The following is a 25,626-nucleotide window of genomic DNA, read 5'->3' as shown; positions in this document are numbered from 1 at the left end:
GTCTAGCATCGCAATATCGAGTGAAAATTACAGCGACGATGGCGACGAGACGATAGCGACGATGGCGACAATCTTGAACAGCACGATGGGGATCCCACTCCATACGACAGCCCCGAGCTCTTGTTCAGGGCCCCCTTTTATGCTCCCTCTCTCGAACCTACCAGCGGGTTCCCGGGCTTTCCCTATGTGCCCCTTTTGTAACCTTTCCCCCAGATATCCCCTCTGGTGTATCACCTGGCCTGCTGATGCCAGCGCTATGCTGCTACATTACTTATTCTATGCCACTACACATGTATAAAAATGTTCTTTATTGCAGCCTGAACAAAATTGCCACCCTCCCTGAGCAGGTTGCTTTGGAGGTAACTTATGTTGCAATGCCCTGCTATTAGGCTCTGGATCGGCCCTCGCACTTCAACAAATGGCTTATCAGCCAGCCACTCACAGGGAGCATCTACTTTCTCCAATATTTGAGGCACAGAAGCCCCATTAGCGGCTACTTTACATTGTCCCACGATGTTTTTTTTAGCAAAGGGTTTTCTTCTCCCCGAAGAACTCTTAAACATGCTCAGAAAACCTGCAAACCTATACCTTTCGGCCAGAGATCAGATTGCTGTTATTTTAGCTAATTATACAAAAGGTGTAGTTATTATTGCATAGAATTACGCAGTAATTTGTGATCACAAGCTGTAGAAGCAGTTTCCATCTCAACAACCCACGATCACCACTTATGCTGGCATTGCCACACGGTTCTCGGCACCTCTAAGCGTCGTCTGCCATATGCTTCATTTTCAGACGTAAGATATTGGAGACGGTGAGACTGGGTCTGCTGATTTTTTTTCCAGCTAGCTAAAACACCTCCGTCATTTGCACCTTAAGCTTAATTACCAAAACAACACACGGTCAGAGTCAGCATGTACCATAGGCCTCAATAAGACAGGTGTCTCTGACAGCTCATGGTTTGCAGAAACAACAGGCAGGAAATGTTACTGAAGATGAGGAATTCCGAGCGTTCACTGGGGAGGACAGGCTGCTATTCCTCTGTTTGGAGTTAGACAGGTAACACCTGGATTACTTTTGATTGAAAGCTTTTGTGACTGCAGGGATTCATATTCTTGGTTCTTTCGGTAAAGTCACGTAGAATGGAAACAAAACCAAGAACCTGGATTACTGTGGATTACAAGTCCGATGGACTGGATCTGGCTCCAGTTACCACGTGGGTGGATAGTTCTGTACTCAGCACAGAACAAAACCAAACAGGGAGTCGCTCTTGTTCTGATAAATATAAATAAAGGGGCGTATAAGTATGATGGTGAGATGTAGGACGTTAAGATTGCTGCGAGTACCTTTGAAGGCCGGCACAGCACACAAATACAGGGCAAATAAAAAGTGGCGCTAGGCACACTTTGAGGCAACACACAATATAAAGACATTTAGCACTTTCGATTTAAAGCTTTCGTGACTGCAGGGATTCATCTTCTTGGTTCTTTTGGTAAAGTCACATAGAAGGAAAATAATAAAATAATAAAAATAAAACATAATAAATAATTCTCACGACGTTTCGGCCACAACGCAAGCAGCCATCCTCAGGTGAAGAATGAAACACCACCAAGCTTGGAGCGTATATTTAAGCTGGGTTGGTGGGAGAAGAGCGCCTTGACAAAGGAATTTGAATATCAAGAGGAATTTAGCATATTTATGGGAAATGCAGATATGGGATTAGTCACTACTTGTGAAATGCGTAGGAGGTGGGCGGGAGGTTTTAAAGTCATATTATGCCCGTGCATTATGCAGGATTAACAGCATCAAAGGGAGGGAATAGGGGTAGCATTAACAAAGGGAAGGAATGTTAATAGTATGTAGCTGCAGTTACAAACCACCACGTAAAAAAACTAAAGTATAAACTACATAGTATCATCAGTATACTAAATATACTCTCCAATAAGCTGAGCTACTAACAGTAATACATTACAATTCTATGTCGCAACATTTTTTTTATAATATGCTTCCAGCTAAACTTTTTTTCTCTTACATCATACATGTCTACCCTGTACTATATACTCCCATAGACAAACCCAACATTAAATTATATACTGGATTACTATACACCACCCTATACCTTCGACTATAATATTACACTAAGTATTATTCTACCCACCCTACTGTATACCACACTGCTGTATATTCACTATACAATTACGATACTGTATATTACCTTATACATTGTATTAAACATTACAATTTTATACTATTGTAGTGGTGTTAACTACTGGCTGTTCGCAAACTGTGACAGCAGATCGTAAACAAGGTTTTCCCGCTCAATCAAACGGTCAGGGTCAAATGGGGTGAGGTAGGATCCAAACCCAGATTGGGAAGGACCAATCAGAGGGTCTCACAAGGTGGCCGGGGATTGGACAACCCGGCCACGAACAGGTATAAAAGCCAGAGCGCTGAGAGCTCTGGAGGAGTTCTGCTACACGAAGACCCAAGACGGCCGAAGACGTCTAGGACCCTGGACCAAGCCCTCCAGCCCTTATCAGGGCTCGGGCTCAGAGTAACCAGTGGTCGGGGAGAGATCCCCTAAGTCCAGCCAGAGGACGCTGGGAGAGCAGGGAGATTAGATAGCCTGCAAGGTCTGGAGGCTTGTACCTTCCGAGGGAAACGGGTGAGGGGACCATATACCCCTTAGTGTGATAGGGACTGTGTTATTAAGATAATAAACGGTGTGTGCCATAAAAGACGTTTAGAAGTCCGTCCTTACAACACTACACTATTTATACAATCTGCTATACACTATACCATTGACCGTCGCGTGAAAGATACTAAGAGGAAGCAACGAAATGTCAATGGGAGAGTGGTGGTAGGAGACTTGCAGCGGAGCAAAGAATCCATTCCCTGTGGAGAATACAAGAGAGACAAACCCAACATTAAATCAATGCCAGTGAGTGGACTGCGGTCTGAAAGTCACCATAAACGTGAACACAATCAGTTAAGATCCGAAATGGTTTATTACATCCTTCCAATGATTGCTGAGCCAGAATCCATCTTCTTGGTTGAAATTGTCTCTGTGTTTGTATATATGGATCGCCTCATGAACGAATCTCTCATGGTAGCCAGATGGCTTGCAGAGAACCTCTGTCTTGGAGAAGTCAATGTCATGTGAGCCCACTGAATTGTAACAGTGATCTGCCACGGCTGAGGTGTTTGTCCTACCGTGTTTTAGGTCTTCCCGGTAAAAAGGGTAAATTACCTTACCTTGCCAAGGCTTAGCCAGGGCAGTGAAAATGGGTCGTGGATGGGTATTCCAGCATGACAATAACCCAAAACACACGGCCAAGGCAACAAAGGAGTGGCTCAAGAATAAGCACATGAAGGTCCTGGAGTGGCCTAGCCAGTCTCCAGACCTTAATCCCATAGAAAATCTGTGGAGGGAGCTGAAGGTTCGAGTTGCCAAACGTCAGCCTCGAAACCTTAATTACTTGGAGAAGATCTGCAAAGAGGAGTGGGACAAAATCCCTCCTGAGATGTGTGCAAACCTGGTGGCCAACTACAAGAAACGTCTGACCTCTGTGATTGCCAACAAGGGTTTTGCCACCAAGTACGAAGTCATGTTTTGCAAAGGGGTCAAATACTTATTTCCCTCATTAAATTGCAAGTCAATTTATAACATTTTTGACATGCGTTTTTCTGGATTTTGTTGTTATTCTGTCTCTCACTGTTGTAATAAACCTACCATTAAAATTATAGACTGATCATTTCTTTGTCAGTGGGCAAATGTACAAAATCAGCAGGGGATCAAATACTTTTTTCCCTCACTGTATCGAGGTGCAGTGTCCCCACTTTTACAACACTGCGTTCCTGGAAGCCCAGCCATCGTAAATCGAGACCATATTTTCCCAGACAGAAACAGTAGAAACATTACTTTCCAGTGTATTTTTCCTATCGGCCATATTTAAGAAGGTTTAATTTGCAAACAATAATCACAAAAAGACTTCAGAATAACAAAAATCTCCATTTCAAGTCACATTGGGAATCAGCCAGACTTTAAATGTGTTTGGAGCCGTCGGAAGATGTCGTAAATAGAATTTCAGCATCGTAAATGTGTCCGTGGTGAGATTTAAATCATCATAAATGTGCATCATCGTAAATCTGGGCGGGGTAAAACTGGAGACCGTCTATTACTATACATGGTTAGGTGAGCGGTAGTGTAACGGTGAGCGTGCTGTGCTATGAATCCGGCGACCCGAGTTTGATTCCTGCTCAGGGCCAACACCAATGACGATTATCTGAATTGCTCCTGGGCCTCCCCAGGTCGACTCAGCCTCAAAATGAGTACCTGGTGCAGACAAAAGGCGGCCAGCCATGGAGCTGGCCACCCACCCTCTTGTGTGCCGTCCCGGCCTTCATTGGTGCTCGCTAACCGCACTTGCCCCGACAGTCTGTTAAGGCTATAGGGGGATCTTTGTCTTTTGGTTAGGGGAAACCCTCTGGTGGACGCCCAAAGCACTGTTAGCAAGCGCGGGGGCTGATGCGGCATCGCCAGGGTCCGGATAAAGTGGACGAGATGGGCGAGGGATGGGTTGGACAAGAGATGGACGGATGTGGAGCTGAGTGGACTTGACGATGACTAGTACCAGCGATATCAAGATCGACCTCCGTGGAGGAGGCTGGTGAGGACGCTGCTGAGAAGTCGCAGGCAGTTGCCCTCCAACAATGGGAGGCGGAGGAGCGATGCTCACGAGCAGAGCGGCAGGAAGATAAAACACAAGTTGGCACAATGGGTAGTACATTTGCTAGTCATCTCAGTAAACCAACTGATGGCATCTGGATCTGTCTCGTGACCTCCTGGGCCAGTTCTGATCATTATCATCACCAGTATTGGTGGTGGCCGCGAGTGAGAATCGAACTCCCGATTGCCGGGTTTATTGCGCAGAATGCTAACCGCTACTCTACCGTGCTCCACTCATACTTCTACTACACACAACCACCATTTGCCATTAAGTGGCGGTGCCATATCCACAACGCTTTTGGCCGACCACTTAGTTCCTCGAACTCCCTCCCGTAGCCTCAGAAGTGCCTCCTTATTCTTACAAATAAACATTGGTAAAAATTATTTCCGAGTTGCTACTCCACGTTTCTAGAATACCTTTGCCACTCATCTACAGCTTGGTTCCCTTTCTTTTCATATTGAACACAGCGTTTACTTGCACCTGTACCTAAATGTACTTCTACAGTAACTCTTGCTCCCATGTTTGCACTGTCTTTATAGATCCACGTGTGTTCATGTCACTGTTAGATGCAAATAGAAAGCTTCCTTGCACATGCCACTAACTTCATCTGGTGCCTCTTATATTTACCCCGTTTTCTTTATAAAGGACCTCAGTAATAGCTTATTTGATATCTTCCACAGGCCACACTTGCAAAAGTGATGTTTTGCTCATTTACGAAGACTTCTAAATGTAAAGTCCCATTCATTGCTGCACGACACAAGTAGCACAACTGTAAGAGAATTTTGAAAAGACTTGAAAACTTTATTTAAAAAAAAACGATGCAATGTCCTCCAGATGCTAATAGCACAGATAACATGAATCTGCTCGTTTATCCAGGAAAGCCTCACCACGTCTCAACTATTTTCAGGAGGGTGCTGATGAGTATCCACAATAGGGGGGGGGGCGATGATTGCCACGCATTCCCCAAGTAATTGGTGCAATTCATAAAATCTGGTGAATGTGGACCATGAGGCCAGCACACAATAGCCTACTCTTCTTCGAGTTAAATCATGGGAGCTCAATGTCCACCGCGAAGCAGATTGGGCGTAGTATCTTATTGTTAATCTTCACCCCAGTATTTACTAGGGCAGCCTACCAGATGCTAACCATGAACCTCTATCTTTGGTGATTGACGTCCCTTATTTAACTCTGTGATAGCCCATTGACAATTCATTGTCTCTATCGTTAAATTGCCGTAACTTTTATTTATTGCGTTTGTCATTTTTTCGTGATCTAGGTTCCTCTTACAAATTACTTACTCCTGGTCTCGAGTTTTCACTTAGATTCACGGCTCACGTCCTATATTCAAACACAGGAGGGCCCATTGAGATTAATTTGAGTAATGGAAGTACTTTATTTAATCGTCATTAAACTTAATTGCCTCTATTGACTAGTCCTAACCATAACTTTTTATGAAAACAGAGAGGGCATATTGAGATTTTGGTGGATGATGGTGACGATGCTGTGTGTGACGACGTTGCTGATGTTCTTATTAATCTGGAGATATCTGTGCCGAGTATGTAATGATGATGTTGATGATGTAGATGTTGTTGATGTCATCAATCAAACTCAAAGCGGAGGTGTTTGGTGATGACATCGGCCTTCTGCTTCATCAGCTTCTCCACTCGATCCAGCAACTACAGAGATACATAGAGACCCTCACATTCCCATAGAGACCAACAGACTATCGCATATATCCAGTCTCATAGAGATCCTCACACTCTCAGATATCCAGACTCTCAAAGAGACCCTCACATCCTCAGAGTTCCACAAACTCCCAGAAACCCACACTAACACCGAACCACATACAGCGACTGAGATGCAAACTCAGTGACTCACAGACTTAAGATAACTAAAACTAAACTATTTTAAAAAGTTTTTTTTTTTTTTACCAGGTAAGGCCCCACTGAGCTACACAGCTCTTTTTCAGAAGCGACCTGACCATAAATGATAGCTCAATGAAGTGGCTTATCATGCAGGAATTTATGTGGAGAGAAAAACCAGAAGACCCGGAAAGAAACCCACACGACCACGGAGAGAAAGACATGCAAACTCCAAATATACACTTGTTAGGGTCGGAATAAAATCCACGACCTTCTGCATACCGGGCGAGGGAGTTAATGTAGCCACCATGGCACCCAAACCCAGACTCGCAGAGACCCAGCCCAGACTCACTTTGCTAGTCCCCCTCTTCTTTTCACGAGGTCGATTGATCTTCACCTGTCGATCAACGAGAATCTTCTGCCAATATCTCTGTTCAGCATCTCCTGATACACGGAGAGGAGGGAGACATGGGGAGGAGACATGAGAGAATAGGAGGATGACACGGGGAGAAGTGAGACATGGGAAAGAGAGGGGAGGGATAGAGACATGATGATTTGTACAATGACTATCAACTGTGTACCCCCCCCCCCCCCACAATGAGACATTGGAGGGTTGGCAACCTTTGCCTTAATTTACAAACTTGGGGTGTGTTTGTAAAAAAAGTTCTACATGGGGACCGGCACCCGGCCCAGCACTTCTGTGTGGACATCTCCGCTCCGACGGCACGGCGGCGCTCGTGGGGAGTGTTGAGCATGCAGTTGGGCGAGGAACCTGTGAGGACACCGAGCCTCCAGGTGTCGTCCCCGTGTCTCACGTCGCCACGAGAGACGACCGTCTCTGCGTCCTCGTGCTTCCCGAATCTCACGTGTCCCTCCGTGTCCCCGTGAGACACGTCTACGTAGACAACAGTGTCTCCCAGTGCACCCTACACGGGGAGAGGATGGCATGGGCAGAAGGGGAAAATGGAGGGTGGGGGAAAGGGGAGGGTGGTGGGGGGGAGAGGCAAACAGGGAGAATTATAGTTAATTTGTTTCCTAATGTGTCTTCCTGTGTCCGTGTGTGTCCCCGTATGTCTCGGTACGTCTCCGTGTGTGTCCATGTCTCCGTATTGTTGCCTTGGTATAATATATGGGTCTCTGTGTGAGTCTGTGGGTCTTCGTGTGAGTCTGTGGGTCAACAGAGTCTGTGGGTCAACAGAGTCTCTGGGTCAACAGAGTCTGGGTCTGTGCGAGTCTGTGGGTCTTGGGAGTCTGTGAGTCTCTGTGGTTCTCTGTGAGTCTGTTTCTGTGCAAATCTACGTGTTGTCTACATGTCTCACTTTGATCTCCTGTCTCCCTGGAAATCCATTCTCACAGGAAATCCTCACTATGACACCGCTCACAAAAGGGGGTGGCTCTTTCCCAGAGTGCTTTGCGTCTGCTGTCTTGGCACGATTCCCTGTTCCTCCACTCCCAGAATGCACTGGGGCTTCTGTGAAGGAGAAATACAGTCTGGGTTACCATAATCTATCCACTGCTGGATGAAGACCTCCCTCATGCCAATGCGCATAGTACATTAGCAGTGGGGTTGATTGATGATCCAGTCGCTTCTCATCACTCTGTTCTTGTTAACGTCACTAACTCACCCAGCCACCAACTTACAGTCACTTGCCCAAAGATCCCCAGTACAGCCTTTACAGACTATTTTGGCAAGTGCTGTTAGAGAGCACCTATAAAGGGATTGCACACGAGTGGTGGGCGGCCAGCACCACGCCTGGGTGACTTTGCCTCCCCAGAGGCTATGTTTACACATCGTACCAGGAACTAATTTGCGGTCAAGTCGACCGAGGTGAGGCCCAGGAACGGTTCAGAACATTTCTGGTATTGGCCGTGAGCAGGAATCAAACTCGGGGCGCCGGGTTCGTAGCGCAGTGCGCTAACCACTGCACGACTTGCTCACTCAGCCACCCACCCACTCACTCACTTACCACTCATCCACTCACCCACCCACCAACCCACGAAAATAACCAGGCTCAATTCAAGAACCATCAACTCTTATCCATTACGCCTTCCATCATGTCGTTTGATGTTGGCCACGTGGCGTTTTGTGCCTTGTTGACCCGTGTGGTCAGCAAGTTGAGATGGGGAATGCTTTTTCTCAACAGCGGTGCTCGCATTTCTTCCTCGACAACTGAAGGAGGGCGACACCTACGCATGTGTCCATGTTAACGGTTGGGGAGATCGCTTCGCCCCATGCGTGGTTCCCCTTTTCTTGTTCCGGTGACTTCTTTGATGGCTCACAGCGTGGCTCTCTAGCCATTGTAAATGGATTTGATCGTGCACCAGCATTGGTGGTGGTTACGCGTGCTTCTAGTCCACCACTGTGGAGGCAGCGAGGGTTGTTGGATCATTGCACAAATTACGTGAAAACTTCCTGTGGCCGTCCAGGATGTACCATACCCTGTGCGTTGTTGTCTGCGTGGTCGGGGACTGTTTTTGTTCTGCTGCCATGCCCAAGCTTGCATTTAGTGTTGAAAATCGGCAGAAATCGACGTACTTATGTAATCTGTACTCATACTTTATTTATTTTTCGTGCCGTTATCTTTTCTCTATTTTGCAATCCTGTTGTTTTTTTGTAATGCTTGTTGTTGTAACTTGCTGACCCGCTCCTTACTGGATATATGTGAAACAAGGGCTTTATAGCGCATCCGATTCCTCCTCCAGTCAAAATAAAGATTCCGATTCTGAAATTATGCGAAACTCCCTTGCCATGGGTGTTCAGGAGGTAGCGTACCATGGCTTGTCAGGAGAAGGCAGTACTGCAAGTGGACTAATCACCATCTGTTTCATCCGAATGGAATACAGCGTTGCCCCCTCATGCATGTTTTCTCCGGGTGCTCCAGTTTCCACCTACAGTACAGTATTATTAATGCTCATCATTAATTAGCTGAAAACATCTCAAAATGTCAAATCCAATGCAGGACCCTCCTGAAAAAGAAAAGAGTCCTACGACCTGTTGAAACTCTCTTGGATAAATATGTCTGCAGCAGCAACAGCAGCATCATTATCATCATCTGCATTACCTGCACGCCATCACGTGTGGGTCTCTGTTTCTTTGCGTCTCCACGTGCGTCTGTCTCTCTCTGTCTAAGTTTAAATTTTCGTCTGTCTTCCTGCTCACTTTGTCTTCATGTCTGTCTCTATACATCTCTCGGTCTATTTGTTTTTTGTATGCATTTTCCCCGTGTCTCTGTAACTCCATGTGTCCATGTCTTCATACCTCCCTGTATATCGGCCATGTCCTCCTGTCTCCCCATGCCTGTGAGAGTCTGTGGCTGTGTCTCTGAGTTTGTGGGTCTTATGTTTACGTTTTGCCTGTATCACTATCATCCTGTCTATCTCTCTCTACCTGTCTCCTCAGGTATGTTTCTGTCTCTATGTCTCCATATATTTACATCTCCGAGTCTGAGGGTCTCAATTAGATTCTCAACTGGACATCTGTGAAAAAGAGCTCATAACTCATCCCATTCCTCCAGTCTAAATAATATAATTCTCTGTCTCCCCATGTCTCACCTCGTGTCGTCGCATCTCTTAATGTTGTCTTCAAGGCTCCCATCGCCACCTTTTGTCTCTGGATAAAATCTCTCCTCAAATTCAACCACGACTCTCTAAGTGGAGGGAGGGAGCGAGGGAGCGAGAAACAGACGGACACAGAAAGGAGGGAGACATGGAGGAGGGAGAGGGTGACAGAAGAGGAGACAGAGAAGGGGGAGGGATACATGGAGAGAAGGAGGATTTGTGATGTACTGTAAAATGAATATCATTTTTAGACTGGGAATATTTCTGAATGCACTGTGGGAGTGAGGGACACACGTACTTGCTCATTACACACAGTCGATGGCCTCCTTCTTTCTCTCCCTGAGTCCCCGCGTGAGGCAGAACAGTCCCCACCGTGTCCCCGTGCCTCCGCATGCCTCTGTGTCTCTGTCTGCGTCTCTGCGTCTCTCCGTCTCCATGTTCCTGTGTTTCCTTCTCTCTGTCTCGCCGTGTCTCCTTTTGCCTGTCTCTTCCCTGTGTATCTATGTCTCCGTCTCCTCGTGTATCCTTGTCCCTGTCCCCCCGTGTCTCAATTGTGTGTCTACGTTGTTTCTTGGTGCGTCTCTTATCTTCGTGAGTGTGTCTCCGTTTGCCAAGCTTGTCCGAAGACAGGCTGGTTACTGGCTCCTCTGTCACTTGCATCTCTGCGTCTCTGTGTCCCCGTGTCTCCCGTCCCCTCTTTGTCGCCTTTGTCCTTGCTGTCCCTGTGTCTCCCGGTGTCTGTGTTTCTATGTCTCCCCGTCTCTCTTTTCTCCCCGTGTCTCCATGTGTCTTCGCGTCTCTGTGTCTCTGTGTCTTCAGATCGGAGACTGAAGCAATTCCTGTGAAGACAAGGGGTTTGTTCAAACCCACACACTCTCAACAGAGATCTGCCCTCTCTCAGAGACCCTCATACTGTCACAGAAATCCTCATTCAGTGAGGGAAAAAAGTATTTGATCCCCTGCTGATTTTGTACGTTTGCCCATTGACAAAGAAATGATCAGTCTATAAATTAAATGGTAGGTTTATTTGAACAGTGAGAGACAGAATAACAACAACAAAATCCAGAAAAACGTATGTCAAAAATGTTATAAATTGATTTGCATTTTATTGAGGGAAATACGTATTTGACCTCCTCTCAATCAGAAAGATTTCTGGCTCCCAGGTGTCTTTTATACAGGTGTAGGGGTTATTACGGGGATAAAAGGCGGATGGGAAACACAAGGGTGTCTGCACCCACACACACGGGTGGCTACACCTACGTCCGCATCCGTTAACCACTGGGGGGCCATGGGGGCTCTGTGATCCCCCATAACCCCGCCCCTCCGAGGGGATCCCTATAAAAGACGGGGAGCCAGAGAGCTCGTGGCCAGTTTTAAGAAGAAGCTTACCAGTGAAGTCTGAAGACCGGCAGAATAGGCCCTGGGACTCCCCTGTCTCGCTGCCCTTGTCAGGGCCGAGCTGGGTAAGCCAGCGGCGCGGCCCAAGAGCTTCCGAACCTCTGCTCTTGTAAGGGCAAGGCCGGCTTAGCTGGGTGCCGGGATCCGTGCTTACCAGGGCCGGATCAGACAGCCTCCCGTAGCCCATTAGAGGAGGACTGGGAACAGGACAAGGGAATTAGTACTAGGGGTGGTTTCCCAGCTAGTACGGGTGAAGGGGTCGTTACCCCTTCAACTATTGTATCTGTCCTTGAGTTAATAAAAGAGTGTGCCTCGACTCTGTCGTCAGTCTCCCTGGAACTCACTACATCTGGCGTCAGGAGTGGTCCAAAGCATGGATACGAGACGGACGACTCGTGCCCAAGACCCTGGAGAGGACGACAACGAGGGAGAGGCGGTGCAAGACATCGCCGCCGACGTACCTGGCCAACCGCTGCCGGCTCCAACACCTGCGGGGCAGTCGGAGAGGGTCGGGACGTCGGCTGATGAGTTGGCGTTAGCCCACTCCCGACTGGCGGAGTTCCTATATGCAGCGGCCGCCATGCTGGAGCAGATAACTCGCCTGGGGTCAGGGGGAGCGGCGCAGCGGGAAGACGGACAGCGCCCGCCAGAAACTCCCGCCTTTGCGATGGGCCAGAGGCTTGAACTTCCCGCCACGGGTACAGTAGGAGCCGAGGGAGGGGCCCCAGCTCGTCATGCAGGCGGCGGGGCCCAACCAACGTGCGCCACGTCATCGGCGGGGGCGGGTCGCAGTGGCTACCTATCAGCAGTCGCCAGGTCATCACCAGCGGACGACAGCACCGACCAAGCTGGAACCAGCACGTCACCAACGGCGCGACCTCCATTAGGGTCCGCCATTGCTCCCCATACTGTCCATGGACACGGTACAAGTGCTGAGAGATCATCGGTGACGGAGCCGACATTTCAGCAACGCCTGCCGGCCCTGCAGGTGTTCGTATCGAGCGGCGGCGATTGTGGTGGGTTCCAGCGCCGTTTCCTCGCCCACCAGGAAATGGCTGGGTGGACGGACAATGAGGCGCTGTGTGCTCTTCCGGCGATGCTGGATGGCGACGCCCTTGGCACCCTCACCCGCTGCACCCAAGTCGGCACGCTCCACGCCTCAGTTGGCGCTGCAGGTGCTGGCCACGGTTTATGGGCCGCCTTCCGATTGTCGCCAGCTTTTCTACGAGCGGCAGAAGGGCGACAAGGAGTCACCACTTGCGTACCGCACGGCCCTGATGTCGTTGGCGAAGGCAGCCTTCCCGCGCATGGACGAGGAGGGGATCGATGCGATGGTGGCCGAGAAAATTTTGCTATTGGCCGACGACTTGAACTTCATCATCCTGGCACAGGATGATGCGGACATGTCGTCATTACGGGCTGCAAGGCACATTCATGCCAATCTGATTTCCCAGCGAAGGAAGGCTAACAAGGCAGCTGCGGGACACACTGTGGCGGCGACCACCTCCGAATCTGAGGGGGGCTTCGCTGCGGGCCGTTCTGCGGGATGGCGGTCTGGCGGGCGACCGGCTCGGGACGTACCGAGCCACCGAGAGCAGCCCAAGTCTTCTGGAGCACTCGTCGTGTGCTACAACTGTGGCCTCCGGGGCCACGTGGCTTCGGGATGCCGGGCTCCTCGACAGCGCGGAGCAAGAACTGCGGCTGAGGACGGCCCTCTTCAAAAGCCTCCACAACATCCTCCGGCAAGTCGTGGCACCCCACATGTTCGGCCTGCACGCACACCCACTTCCGTCTCACATGGCCCGACACACGATTCTCGGGGTTGGGGTGCTGGTGCGTCGGGTCGCGGCTTGATGGGGAGGGCGCTCCAACCGGGCCAATGGTCCGAGTTGGCTCACCGTGTTGTGGCTGCGTCGGCGGGGTCGTCCGTTGTCACGGGGCACATTGATGGGGTGGAGCTCGGGGTAAGCATTTACACCATTGGAACCTCATTTGCCAGTAAAAATATAATTGGTCAGCTCTCATACTCTGATGGTGCATTGGCATTGTCTTTGAGTTGTGCGCCTTTTGGCGTCATCTGGTCCAACCCATGTGAGACTAGGCTCTAAGGAAAGCTGTCTCGAGTGTGGACCAATCATCTTCAAGGACAGTGCACATTATCAGATTTGTGTTTTTTATTTGCATTATGACTGCAGGTATTGTGGTCTATGCAAACATGACTCCTTGTAAAAAGGTGTCAGTTTTGTTGCCAGATAGAAGGGTAAAAAACCAATTATCATATTTTTACTGGCAAATGAGGTTCCAATGGTGTCCCACTCCTCTTTGCAGATCTTCTCCAAGTCAATAAGGTTTCGAGGCTGACGTTTGGCAACTCGAACCTTCAGCTCCCTCTATAGATTTTCCATTGGATTAAGGTCTGGAGACTGGCGAGGCCACTCCAGGACCTTAATGTGCTTCTTCTTGAGCCACTACTCTGTTGCCTTGGCCGTGTGTTTTGGGTCATTGTCATGCTGGAATACCCATCCACGACCCATTTTCAATGCCCTGGCTGAGGGAAGGAGGTTCTCACCCAAGATTTGACGGTACATGGCCCTGTCCATCGTCCCTTTGATGCGGTGAAGTTGTCCTGTCCCCTTAGCAGAAAAACACCCCCAAAGCATGTTTCCACCTCCATGTTTGACGGTGGGGATGGTGTTCCTGGGGTCATAGGCAGCATTCCTCCTCCAAACACGGCGAGTTGAGTTGATGCCAAAGAGCTCCATTTTGGTCTCATCTAACCACAATACTTTCACCCAGTTGTCCTCTGAATCATTCAGATGTTCATTGGAAAACTTCAGACGGGCATGTATGTGCTTTCTTGACCAGGGGTACCTTGCGGGCGCTGCAGGATTTCAGTTCTTCACGGCGTAGTGTGTTACCAACTTTTTCTTGGCGACTATGGTCCCAGCTGCCTTGAAATCATTGACAAGATCATCCCGTGTAGTTATGGGCTGATTCCTCACCGTTCTCATGATCATTGCAATTCTACGAGGTGAGATCTTGCATGGAGCCGCAGGCCGAGGGAGATTGACAGTTCTTTTGTGTTTCTTCCATTTGCGAATAATCGCACCAACTGTTGTCACCTTCTCACCATTCCAGCCTTGTGTAGGTCTACAATCTTGTCCCTGACATCCTTGGAGAGCTCTTTGGTCTTGGCCATGGTGGAGAGTTTGGAATCTGATTGATTGCTTCTGTGAACAGGTGTCTTTTAGACAGGTAACAAGCTGAGATTAGGAGCACTCCCTTTAAGAGTGTGCTCCTAATCTCAGCTCGTTACCTGTATAAAAGACACCTGGGAGCCAGAAATCTTTCTGATTGAGAGGTCAAATACTTATTTCCCTCATTAAAATGCAAATCAATTTATAACATTTTTGACATGCGTTTTTTCTGGATTTTGTTGTTGTTATTCTGTCTCTTACTGTTCAAATAAACCTACCATTAAAATTATAGACTGATCATTTCTTTGTCAGTGGGCAAACGCACAAAATCAAAAGGGGATCAAATACTTTTTTCACTCACTGTACTGTCAGAGACCCGCACTCTCACACAGAGACCCGCAGACTCCCAGAGACCAACAAACAAACATTCACACAGATACACAGACTCACACAGAGACTCATAGACTCAAGAGACCCACAGAACCACAGACACCTACAGACTCACAGACCCACAAAATCACAGACCTATAAATTGAGAGGCTCATGGACTCACACAGAGGCCAACAGACTCACATAGAGGCCCACAGGCTTGCACAAATATCCATATCCTTGGAGACACATTACAAGCTCGCAGTGGGTAGGTGGGAAAGTGTGTATGTGTGTGTGTGGATGATCAGTTATTATCATCGGCAAGTGGGTAAGATGAGTGATTGTGTGAATGATACTGAGTGGGTGCGTTACCTGAAATTGGTCTTCTCTTCCGGGTTTTTGGGAATATCCCTGCAGCAGATACTGAGTTGACTGGATGATGTAACATCTGTCAGATACAGATACTGAGTCTCACTGATGTGCAATGAGTAGTTATATATTCTATGAGTGGTTATATTTTTGAAGGCACTGCAGCAAAGAATTTCAACTCAGCCACACAGACAGAACGAGGTTCTACAAAAGGGAATATTTTAAAAAGCATTTCAGGAGCGACAATGCCTTCGAGTTTTCTACTTGAATCTCACTCAGAGACTCATATGTCTGAATATTTCTGAATGCACTCTCAGAGTAAATACACATAATTATACATGTGTAGTGACAGAGAAAGGTCACTACTGTGTCGGCACGTACGAAGGCTGGGGGCCCCAAGGGGGTGCCTGGGGGGGTCGCGTGGTGGAGGGATCCGGACCCTCCCAGAGGTGGGGGAAGTGAGGCGTGTCCTGGGAAGGGAGGCGTGGCCTGAAGAGAGCCAGCCACGCCGGGGCGGAGCCAGCCACGCCAAACCAAATATAAGCGTGGTGTGAACGCAGAGCGAGGCTGCTGTTGTACTGTACTCCAAGGTGAAGACATCTTCGGTCGTCAAGTCCCGAGTCGTCGTCCTGGGCCAGGCAGGCCGTTGCCTGCCTGGTCCAGTCTGTGTCGTGTTCCAGAGTGTTAGTGAGTTGAGGAAGATGGTCACCACCTCTTGTAGAGTGTTATATTATTTACCGTTTAATAAATAGTGTTGCCTCCAAGTTGCGTGTGTGTGCACCTAATTTGAACCTACTACATTTGGCGTCAGAAGTTGTGGAAATATAAATATTGCTAGGTGTTATCCTAGGGAAGTAAAATGGGCACACGAAAAACAAAGACAAAACTCATCTGGACGCCTTCGTACGACGGGGATGGTGTGACGACCATCCTTCGGACAGCCCCGGAGATGGCAGCCCCGGTGACAGAGGGAGAGAGATGGCGCTGCACGCGGAGCGGCGGGACTGTCATCGCACCGCTGCTTCGCCGCCATCGGGAACGGAGCGATGGAGCCGCGGGGAGAGGACACCGTCGTCTCTGCGGGGGCTGGCGGGGGGAGGCCCAGCCATGCGGGCCACGCGGTGGGGCCGCCAACTAGGTGGCTGATTGTGGCGCGGTTCCCGCCAAAACGCCGCTCCCGCCAACTCGAGGGCTGGTCGGGGCGCGGTTCCCGCCAAAACGCCGCTCCCGCCAACTCGAGGGCTGGTCGGGGCGCGGTTCCCGCCAACTCGAGGGCTGGTCGGGGCGCGGTTCCCGCCAAAACGCCGCTCCTGCTGCCGAAATGCCGCTCCCGCCGACATCAACGCCTGCAGAGGGGGAGTTCCAGCCTTCTGCTCGAGCGCGAGAGGTGGATGGGTTCGCAAGAGCAGGCCGTGTTCACCATGAAAGATTCTTCGGGCCGTTCCAGTGCTCCACCTTGCCGCCCTCCGCTATTCACAGTTTGCCAGGCGAGTCGTGACATGACAAGCACCCGGCCCCAAGAAAAATAATAATAATCTTCACCCATCTTACGTGCGCCGGGTTGCGATCGCGTGTGTTTTTTTTTAACTCGCTGGTTTGCGGAGCGTGTTCGTCCGGTTGTGTGCGTGATAAAGTGACGCGGCGACCATGCGGGTTTCTGCTTGTAACAAGTGTTGTTGTTAAATACGGCGTCGAGATCGGTATCTTCTGGGTGTAGTTAATGATTAATTCGTGTTGGTGTCCCGAGCTCCGTTGATATCCTGTATGTTGCCGTGTTAATGACTCGTGTTGTTACATCGTTTTGTTGCGAAATCGCCGTTGTTATTGTGTATACTGTATGGAGTTTCGCTCGTGATTGCCACGTGTAACTGTAAGAAACTTTGATCGTCATTGTTGCCAAGGTACAGACCGTATGGAGCTTTGCTTGGAATTGTTAACAGTGTATGGAATGTTGGGTACTTGCTTGTGATTGTTTACTATGTACGGATTGTCTGGAGTATTGATTGTGTGTGTTGCCATGTGGGGACTGGATGGAGCATTGCGCCAAATGATTCACTGTACGAATTTCATATACTGCATATACTGTAGTAATCAATTTGGCGATTCTTGGGGTTTGTGTATAGTTTTTTTGCTCTCAAAATTCGAATGCCCTGAGTCCCATGGTTAATGTTGAAGGAGATTTTGAAATGACAGGTTCGATTTGTTTCAAACTCACTGGTTGGTTCCTGTCCGTTGTTGCACAGATGATGTCTTTTGTGCGAGAATGCTCCTTGTGTTCTACATGGATCGGGGGTGCGTTTCCCTTAATTGCCGTCAAATTGCGTTGCTCTCTCCACTCGGTTGGTACAGCTGCATGCTGCAATGCGAGTCTCGGAGATGATGTGTACGGATACGGGATGTGAGGTGTATTGTTGTGACCATTGAATATTCGGGATCGTCACAAATTGTGCGTACCTGTTCGGCATTGGATCAGTTCTGTGGGGGATCATAATTCAAATTGTATGTGTTGTGATGGTGTTAAATTGCGATGGGGACATGCTGCCAGGGATTTGGAATTGTGCTGCTGGTTGTCACCTATCTTGGGGCGCAGGTCCTGACCAGGATGGCCCAGTGAGTGTTGCGTGTCTAACATGAACGTTGTGGTCCCGTCATGCAATGGCTGACGGCTTGACCTGACAGCCCGGAGATTGAAACACTCCGTGGCATGTCTAGCCTAGTGGGCTGTGCGCTCACAGGGCTCGGAGAGTGTGGTCCCGTCATGCAATGGCTGACGGCTTGACCTGACAGCCCGGAGATTGAAACACTCCGTGGCATGTCTAGCCTAGTGGGCTGTGCGCTCACAGGGCTCGGAGAGTGTGGTCCCGTCATGCAATGGCTGACGGCTTGACCTGACAGCCCGGAGATTGAAACACTCCGTGGTATGTCTAGCCTAGTGGGCTGTGCGCTCACATGGCTCTGAGAGTGTGGTCCCGTCATGCAATGGCTGACGGCTTGACCTGACAGCCCGGAGATCGAGACACTCCGTGGCTTGTCTAGCCTGGTGGGCTGTGCGCTCACATGGCTCAGAGAGTGTGGTCCCGTCATGCTGTCTGACAGCTTGACCTGACAGCCCGGAGATCGAGACACTCCGTGGCTTGTCTAGCCTAGTGGGCTGTGCGCTCACATGGCTCAGAGAGTGTGGTCCCGTCATGCTGTCTGACAGCTTGACCTGACAGCCCGGAGATCGAGACACTCCGTGGCTTGTCTAGCCAAGTGGGCTGTGCGCTCACATGGCTCAGAGAGGGTGGTCCCATCATGCTGTGTCTGATGGCTTGACCTGACGGCCCGGAGAGTGGGACACTCCGAGGTGCGTTGAAACAGTGGGCTGGAGATTCGTAAGGTTCAGGTGGAGTTGTCCTGTTACGTTGAGACTGTATCCCTCGGTTGTTAGGGTGCATGTTGTGCAGTGAGTGAACGATGGGTCGTCTCGGCTTGGTCGGTACAGCTATATGCTGCGATGCGAGTCTTGGAGAGAGACTGGGTTAAAATCCCACCGATATGGCCGACGCGTGCTGCTGGTTGTGACGCCGCGTCGGAAAGGCGGTGGGGTGGTAACATGGAAATTCCCCCCCCGATATGGCCGACGCGTGCTACTGGTTGTGACGCCGCGTTGGAAAGGCGGTGGGGTGGTAACATGGAAATTCCCCCCCCGATATGGCCGACGCGTGCTGCTGGTTGTGACGCCGCGTCGGAAAGGCGGTGGGGTGGTAACATGGAAATTCCCCCCCCGATATGGCCGACGCGTGCTACTAGTTGTGACGCCACGTCGGAAAGGCGGTGGGGTGGTAACATGGAAATTCCCCCCCCGATATGGCCGACGCGTGCTACTGGTTGTGACGCCGCGTCGGAAAGGCGGTGGGGTGGTAACATGGAAATTCCCCCCCCGATATGGCCGACGCGTGCTACTAGTTGTGACGCCACGTCGGAAAGGCGGGGGGGTGCTAACGGGTGACTGTCATTGCATGCGTGATTCAAACGGGGGGGGGGGGGCTGTGCTGGAGCGTAAGTGGGTTAGCCAGTTTTCATGTATAATTGTTGTTAATTCCCCGTTTTCTATGCGGTTCCCTTTTACCCTCGTCGATTCTGTATATATTACGTGATTGTATTTCTTATCGGTCGCCGGTCATTTATTGATGCTGTTGGTTCGGAGGCACACCTTTTCGATGTTTCACAGTTGTGTTACAGCCGGGGACGGCTGTGTGTTTATACAGGAGGGGGTGATGTAGTGACAGAGAAAGGTCACTACTGTGTCGGCCCGTACGAAGGCTGGGGGCCCCAAGGGGGTGCCTGGGGGGGTCGCGTGGTGGAGGGATCCGGACCCTCCCAGAGGTGGGGGAAGTGAGGCGTGTCCTGGGAAGGGAGGCGTGGCCTGAAGAGAGCCAGCCACGCCGGGGCGGAGCCAGCCACGCCAAACCAAATATAAGCGTGGTGTGAACGCAGAGCGAGGCTGCTGTTGTACTGTACTCCAAGGTGAAGACATCTTCGGTCGTCAAGTCCCGAGTCGTCGTCCTGGGCCAGGCAGGCCGTTGCCTGCCTGGTCCAGTCTGTGTCGTGTTCCAGAGTGTTAGTGAGTTGAGGAAGGTGGTCACCACCTCTTGTAGAGTGTTATATTATTTACCGTTTAATAAATAGTGTTGCCTCCAAGTTGCGTGTGTGTGCACCTAATTTGAACCTACTACACATGTATTGATATTATACTCTTTGGTTCTTTCGGTAACATCACGCAGATAGAAAATTAATAGATCACGACGCATTGACATGTTAATCTCTCACAATACAATAGCCACTTCCACAGCCTGAGGCAGACCATCTCTAGCCCTGCCCTCTTACCCTGAGGCTGCACCCATCTCAGGCCTATATAAGACCTTGTTTCAGTAGCTTTCTCTCTCACCTGAAGACGGTCACTTGTGTTGCGATCGAAACATCGCGATCTATTAATTTTCTATCTACGTGACTTTACCGAAAGAACCAAAGAGGATGGATTCCTGCAGTCATGAAAGCTTCAAATCAAGAATGTATTGATGTTGCTTAGTCTAGGGGATCCCCTTAATCGAAGCTAGAATATTAACTTACAGGGATACACAGACTCACCCAGAATCACAGAGACTCACATATACATTTTCTGCATGCATTTCAGGAGAAAGGGGCTAACCTGCACAGCTCTGCAAGCCTCCTCGCTGGTAGAAAACTCTATGAAGGCGAAACCCTTCGCGTCGCCCGATGATCGGAACCGTGGGAGCGACACGTAGAGGACACGGCCGCACGGGGAGAAGACTCGTGATAACCACTCGTGCGTTACCCCGTGTGGCAACCGCTCCTGCACAACCACAACCATCATTATAAACTCCACCACCATCATCATTACGACAAAAAACCCACCGCCACCATAAAAAGGACAAAGATACCCCATGTAGCCATAAGTCTTTTTGGGAAAGCGCTATTAATAAACAGCTATGAAGGCCGGAACAGCACACGAGGGGGTGGGTGGCCTGTGCAACTAGTGCCAATGCTTACACACGACCACCACCACTGTCACGATTATCATAACCACCACAACAATCACGATCTTGTGAGTCTATGTGCGTCTCCGTGTCCCCATGTCCCCAAGTCTCCATGTCCCCTTACCACATAAACGGTTCTCTCATCTTCGTCCTCAGGTTTGGGACCCAGTGGAGATGAGCGACGAATTTTGAGGCCATCACTGCTCACCTGCATCAACATATCACCGATATCAATACATACATCATATATCACTACATCATCAACACATGTAGAACCCCACACTCGGTTACATATAGACCCACGAGACCCACAGACTTACAGTGACCCACAAACCCAGTGTGTATCCGTATCCCAGATCTCACTGAATACATCTCATATCTTACCTCGAGCTGTGTTGAGGTAGACACAGCTCTTCGGATGATGTTTATATCAGTAGACAGAGTCTTCATCCGATTAAAAGACATGAGCACGGACAGCGGGACGACTGAGACATGGGGACACGAAGACATGGGGGAGGGACACAGACAAGATTAAATTAACATGACTGAAATCAGCACATCTACTCAGTTTGTCTGCCTGCTCCATCCTATGTATTCCTCCTCTCACCTACCCCTTCCCCCACCCTCCCCACAATGTCAGAATCTGAATCTTTATTTATCCTGCAGGAATTCGATGAGCTCCTCCCTGTGTCTCCTCCTTCCCATGGCGAGATGTTAACTGTCGCCTGGGAGAAAGGATGTTGTGGGTTCGGTCCCGACCCCGAAATCTGTATATTTAGAATTTGCATGTTCTCACTGTGGGCACAAGGATTTTTCTCTGGATCTTACAGTTTTTCCCTCCACATTTAGAAATATGTTTAGAGTATTTGGTTGCTATACATTTCCACATACGCCACTTTGTTGAGCTATAATTTGTGGTCAGATCGCTTCTAAAAAAAAGCTGTACAGCTCGGTGGGCCTTACCTGGTAAAATACTAAAAAAGTTTATAGTTTTACAGTTCGTAACATCGTGACCTCATATCTATGGGAAAACATTTTTGGCGGTATCAAAATGATGAAAAAGGATTAGGCTTAACCCTTTCCGGCAATAATACAGGTGTTAAGATGATCCCATAAGATAAAACTGCTCAACGCGAGCTATGAATTCTGTGATATTTGCATTGCCTTTGTGCTGTTCGCCGTTTGATGTTGTTCTCTGGTCTAACACTGGTTGGTGAGATAAGGCCATAAAGGAGGCTGGAGCACCTAGTGTAGGCCAATCAGTTTCAAGGACAATGCATACATTCTTCCTCCCCGTGTGCCCTCGTGTGTCCACATGTGCCCTCGTGTCTCCCCATGACTGTCTTACATCCGTCCGTAGACGCGTCAACAACTTGTCTCAGGAATTTGTCTTTGTGTAGATTCGTGTCTCCGAACCAGAACTCAATCTGTCTTCGGATCTCGGATAAGATTTTCCCAAGTCTTGTCCTTTTCTTTGTCTCCTTTGCCTCAGCAGAGACGCAAGGGGGACACAATGTCTCCGTCACCATCCCCATGTCTCCCTGCAACTCCATAACGGCTTTGTGTCTCCAATTGTTGATCTAAAACACAAATTACAATAGAATGTCATCAAGTAAAAAAAACATGTTATTTTGAATGCTTCTTTTTCATAGTATATATGTTGTCTCTTAATTGTGATTATTAATTACATTATTGTTAGTTGTAATATTAGGTTAGTAACGCTTAGTCTGTGCTCTCCAGTTGCCTGAGTTAAAAGTAGTGGGCTCGGTATCGCCCAACCCTGGCCAGGTGGCTCAACAAACGGAGTAAATGAGGCGTACATGACCTTCATCACCAGTGTCGCTCCCCGTACGTGGCAGTCTCTGTCTGCCGATGCCTGAGTGAGGGTTGTTAAAACGACAACCGCTAAACCGGTTACTGTTTTCATATTACAGGTTCCGAAAGTCGGGAACCGGTAACCATTTAGTGAACCGAACAGATTTGGTTCGTGCTGTAACAATAATGAATGTTATGTTAATGATTAATGCCCATATACAATACCATGTTTTATCCATGCTTTATCCATGCTCGAACACAAGCTTGGATTCATATTCTTGGTTCTTTCCGTAAAGTCACGTAGATAGAAAATAAAATACAAAAATAAAATTTAAACAATAAAAGCAAAAAAACCCACGACGTTTCGATCGCAACACAAGCGGTCTCATCTACCACCTGATGAAGACCACTTGCGTTGCGAACAAAACGTCGTGGGTTTTTTGCTTTCATTATTTTCAATTAATTATTTTTTATTGTATCTAATTTTATTAAACAAAAAATCTTTTATTTTCTATCTACGTGACTTTACCGAAAGAACCAAAATTATGAATTCCTACAGTTACGAAAGTTAAGTCAAAATACAAGCTTGGATATTTTGAATACACATTTTTAAATCATTAGTCAATCGTGTCACATAATTTATGGATCTAAAGAGATGATTTGTGGATCGAAAAATCCCATATTAGGCAGCCCCTTGACGCTTATTGGATTCGTAAAGTATTAAGATAAAGTATAATTTATTGTCACAGATTAATTTTATCCTGTTACAGCACGAACGTACAAAAACCACGTAGCAACATAGATTGTGCCCTCGTCTCTCAGTTAGGGGTAAACGTTCAACTCTGCAATCGCTCGCTAAAACCACTGTCAGTGGAACAGCTTCTACTGCAGGGAGCTCTGGAAGTAGGCGTACCCACGCTTTACCCCACCGCGCGCGACCCGTAAATCCATCACAGTGCAGAATAAACACAAACTGCGTGTTGTCTGAGAATAGGTTTTCCCCTTTTTTCTGGCAACAAAACAAGATGTTAAAACACCAAACTCGAACATTTTACAATGAATCATGTCTGCATTAACCACAATACTTGTGGTCAGAATGCAAACAAAAAACGTACTCTGATAATATATGCATCGTCTTTTAAATTGATTGGTCCACACCAGAGACAGCTTTCTTTTGAGCCTAGACCAGAGGATGCCAAAAGACACCTTTTGGCTTGCTCTGGTCTCACACCGTTTTGAGACTAGGCTCAAAAGAAAGCTGTCTCTGGTGAGGACCAATCAGTTTAAAAGAAAATGCATATATTATCGTACGTTTTCTATTTGCATGCTGACCACAAGTATCGTGGTTAATGCAGCCATGATTCCTTGTATAAGGTTTCAGTTTGGTGTTTTAACATCTTAACACTTGTTATGTTGCAGAAAAAAGGGGAAATCCTATTATGATATTTTGGTACTGGCATGATGCGTGTTGTGTTTAGTTCAAGGCCGTAGCCATGGAGTCAACATTGGGGGGGGGGACCAAATCTTCCAGGGGGTCTGGGGGTCCCAACCCAGAAAAATATCTAAATTTGAAAACTAATTTCCTGCCATTTCCTGCCTAAAATATTTTAAAATTCACTAACACATGGGATGGACTTTTTATTTATTTTTTACAATATTGTCTAATAGTGTATCGTATTATATTGCTGTTTTTACTTTTTTACCATTTCTTGTTTCATTGTATGTAATGTTTGAGATTAGGGATTAATAAAGTACAACCATAACCACAATCATATAAACAGAAATCTATGCATTGATTTATATGAAGAGAAGTCCAGATATTGTGGCCAAGGTTGAGCAAATCGTTGTTTTTATTTACATAGCATAGCAATTATGATTACTTTTTATAGCAATATATTGGGGGGGACATTTTGAGCATATTTAAATATATATAATTACGGCCTTGGTTTAGTTTGTTGCCCTTCCCGCACAATCGATTAGCGCGGTTTGCTCCGTAAGGCGCGATTCAATTTGCTGCCGCGCCAGCAGATTGAATCGAGCGACCTCGTTGAGCTCAAGACAATCTTCTCTGCGAGGCTATTGAAGTGGAGCCACCACGGATCATCAGCATCGTGCTACCACCACCACCACCAGAGCAAATAAACATTGACTTAAAGCTTTCGTGACTGCAGGAATTCATATTATTTGGGTCTTTCGGTAAAGTCACGTATATATAAGAAATATAAGGACGTTTCGATCGCAACAATCGTCATCAGGAGGAAAAAAGTTGACTTGTGTTGCGATCGAATCGTGATATTTCTTATTATTTTTCATTCACTTTATTTTTAATATTTTATTGTTATTATTTTTTCTGTCTACGTGACTTTCCCTAAAGACCCAAAGAATGCAAATAAATATAAATTTCACCCCGAACCCCCTCACCCTACCTCCCCTCTACAGGATCCGATCTGCAAATCCCGCAGTGACCCTAGTCGACACCGCGGCTTCACGCGCGGCCTACTCGAATAATCTACAGTACAGCAACAACTACGGATACGGAACACATGAACTAATTTGAACATTTTCGGCGGGGCAGGGAGTTAAAGTAAATAGTTCAATTTATCGGTTTAACTTTATATAAGAATAAAAATGTTTTAAAATGTTACCCACGTTGATACGCACGGGCTGGCGGTTGGTTGGGGTCCTTGAGGTGTGTGGCCAGAGGTGGTCGCAGAGCTCGTGGCAGTGCCTGAGTAATGCTAATTTAATTAACTCGAAAGTGTCGTTTTCCTTGAATAAACAGGCATTACGC

The 25,626-nt window shown here is 48.1% G+C and overlaps 1 protein-coding gene across 3 annotated transcripts; it reads right to left on the bottom strand.

Moving 5' to 3' along the window:
• Window positions 1-5,510: 5,510 nt before the first annotated feature.
• Window positions 5,511-25,525, bottom strand: LARP7 (La ribonucleoprotein 7, transcriptional regulator). Of its 3 annotated transcripts, XM_078879044.1 has the most exons (13): window positions 25,485-25,510; window positions 22,846-22,896; window positions 22,369-22,600; window positions 21,405-21,505; window positions 21,145-21,228; window positions 20,672-20,836; window positions 15,484-15,559; window positions 10,446-10,986; window positions 10,142-10,236; window positions 7,909-8,060; window positions 7,362-7,515; window positions 6,942-7,033; window positions 5,511-6,403 (listed from the first exon to the last, which is right to left on the bottom strand). In XM_078879044.1, the coding sequence occupies exons 2-13, from the start codon at window positions 22,849-22,851 to the stop codon at window positions 6,326-6,328; spliced, it is 1,776 nt and encodes a 591-aa protein (XP_078735170.1). In that variant the 5' UTR covers window positions 22,852-22,896; window positions 25,485-25,510; the 3' UTR covers window positions 5,511-6,325. The 3 variants fall into 3 exon arrangements, with proteins under 3 accessions (XP_078735170.1, XP_078735169.1, XP_078735171.1); XM_078879043.1 differs by lacking the exons at window positions 5,511-6,403; window positions 6,942-7,033 and having other exon boundaries at window positions 7,041-7,515; window positions 25,485-25,512; XM_078879045.1 differs by lacking the exons at window positions 5,511-6,403; window positions 6,942-7,033; window positions 22,846-22,896 and having other exon boundaries at window positions 7,042-7,515; window positions 25,485-25,525.
• Between the last annotated feature and the right edge of the window lie 101 nt (window positions 25,526-25,626).

Source organism: Lampetra fluviatilis, chromosome 52 (assembly GCF_964198595.1).
Source record: "Lampetra fluviatilis chromosome 52, kcLamFluv1.1, whole genome shotgun sequence".
Lineage (NCBI taxonomy): Eukaryota > Metazoa > Chordata > Hyperoartia > Petromyzontiformes > Petromyzontidae > Lampetra > Lampetra fluviatilis.
Note: the sequence above shows the minus strand (reverse complement) of the source record. Positions and strands in the feature narration are given on the sequence as shown.

What these genes read in the sequence shown, in the direction of transcription:
- LARP7 (XM_078879043.1), bottom strand. An exon ending in CTACCTCAACACAGCTCGAG is followed by an intron (nt 21,229 to 21,404) that starts GTAAGATATGAG and finishes ATGTTGATGCAG; the next exon opens with GTGAGCAGTGATGGCCTCAA. An exon ending in CAGGGAGACAGGAGATCAAA is followed by an intron (nt 7,516 to 7,908) that starts GTGAGACATGTA and finishes CTCCCCGTGTAG; the next exon opens with GGTGCACTGGGAGACACTGT.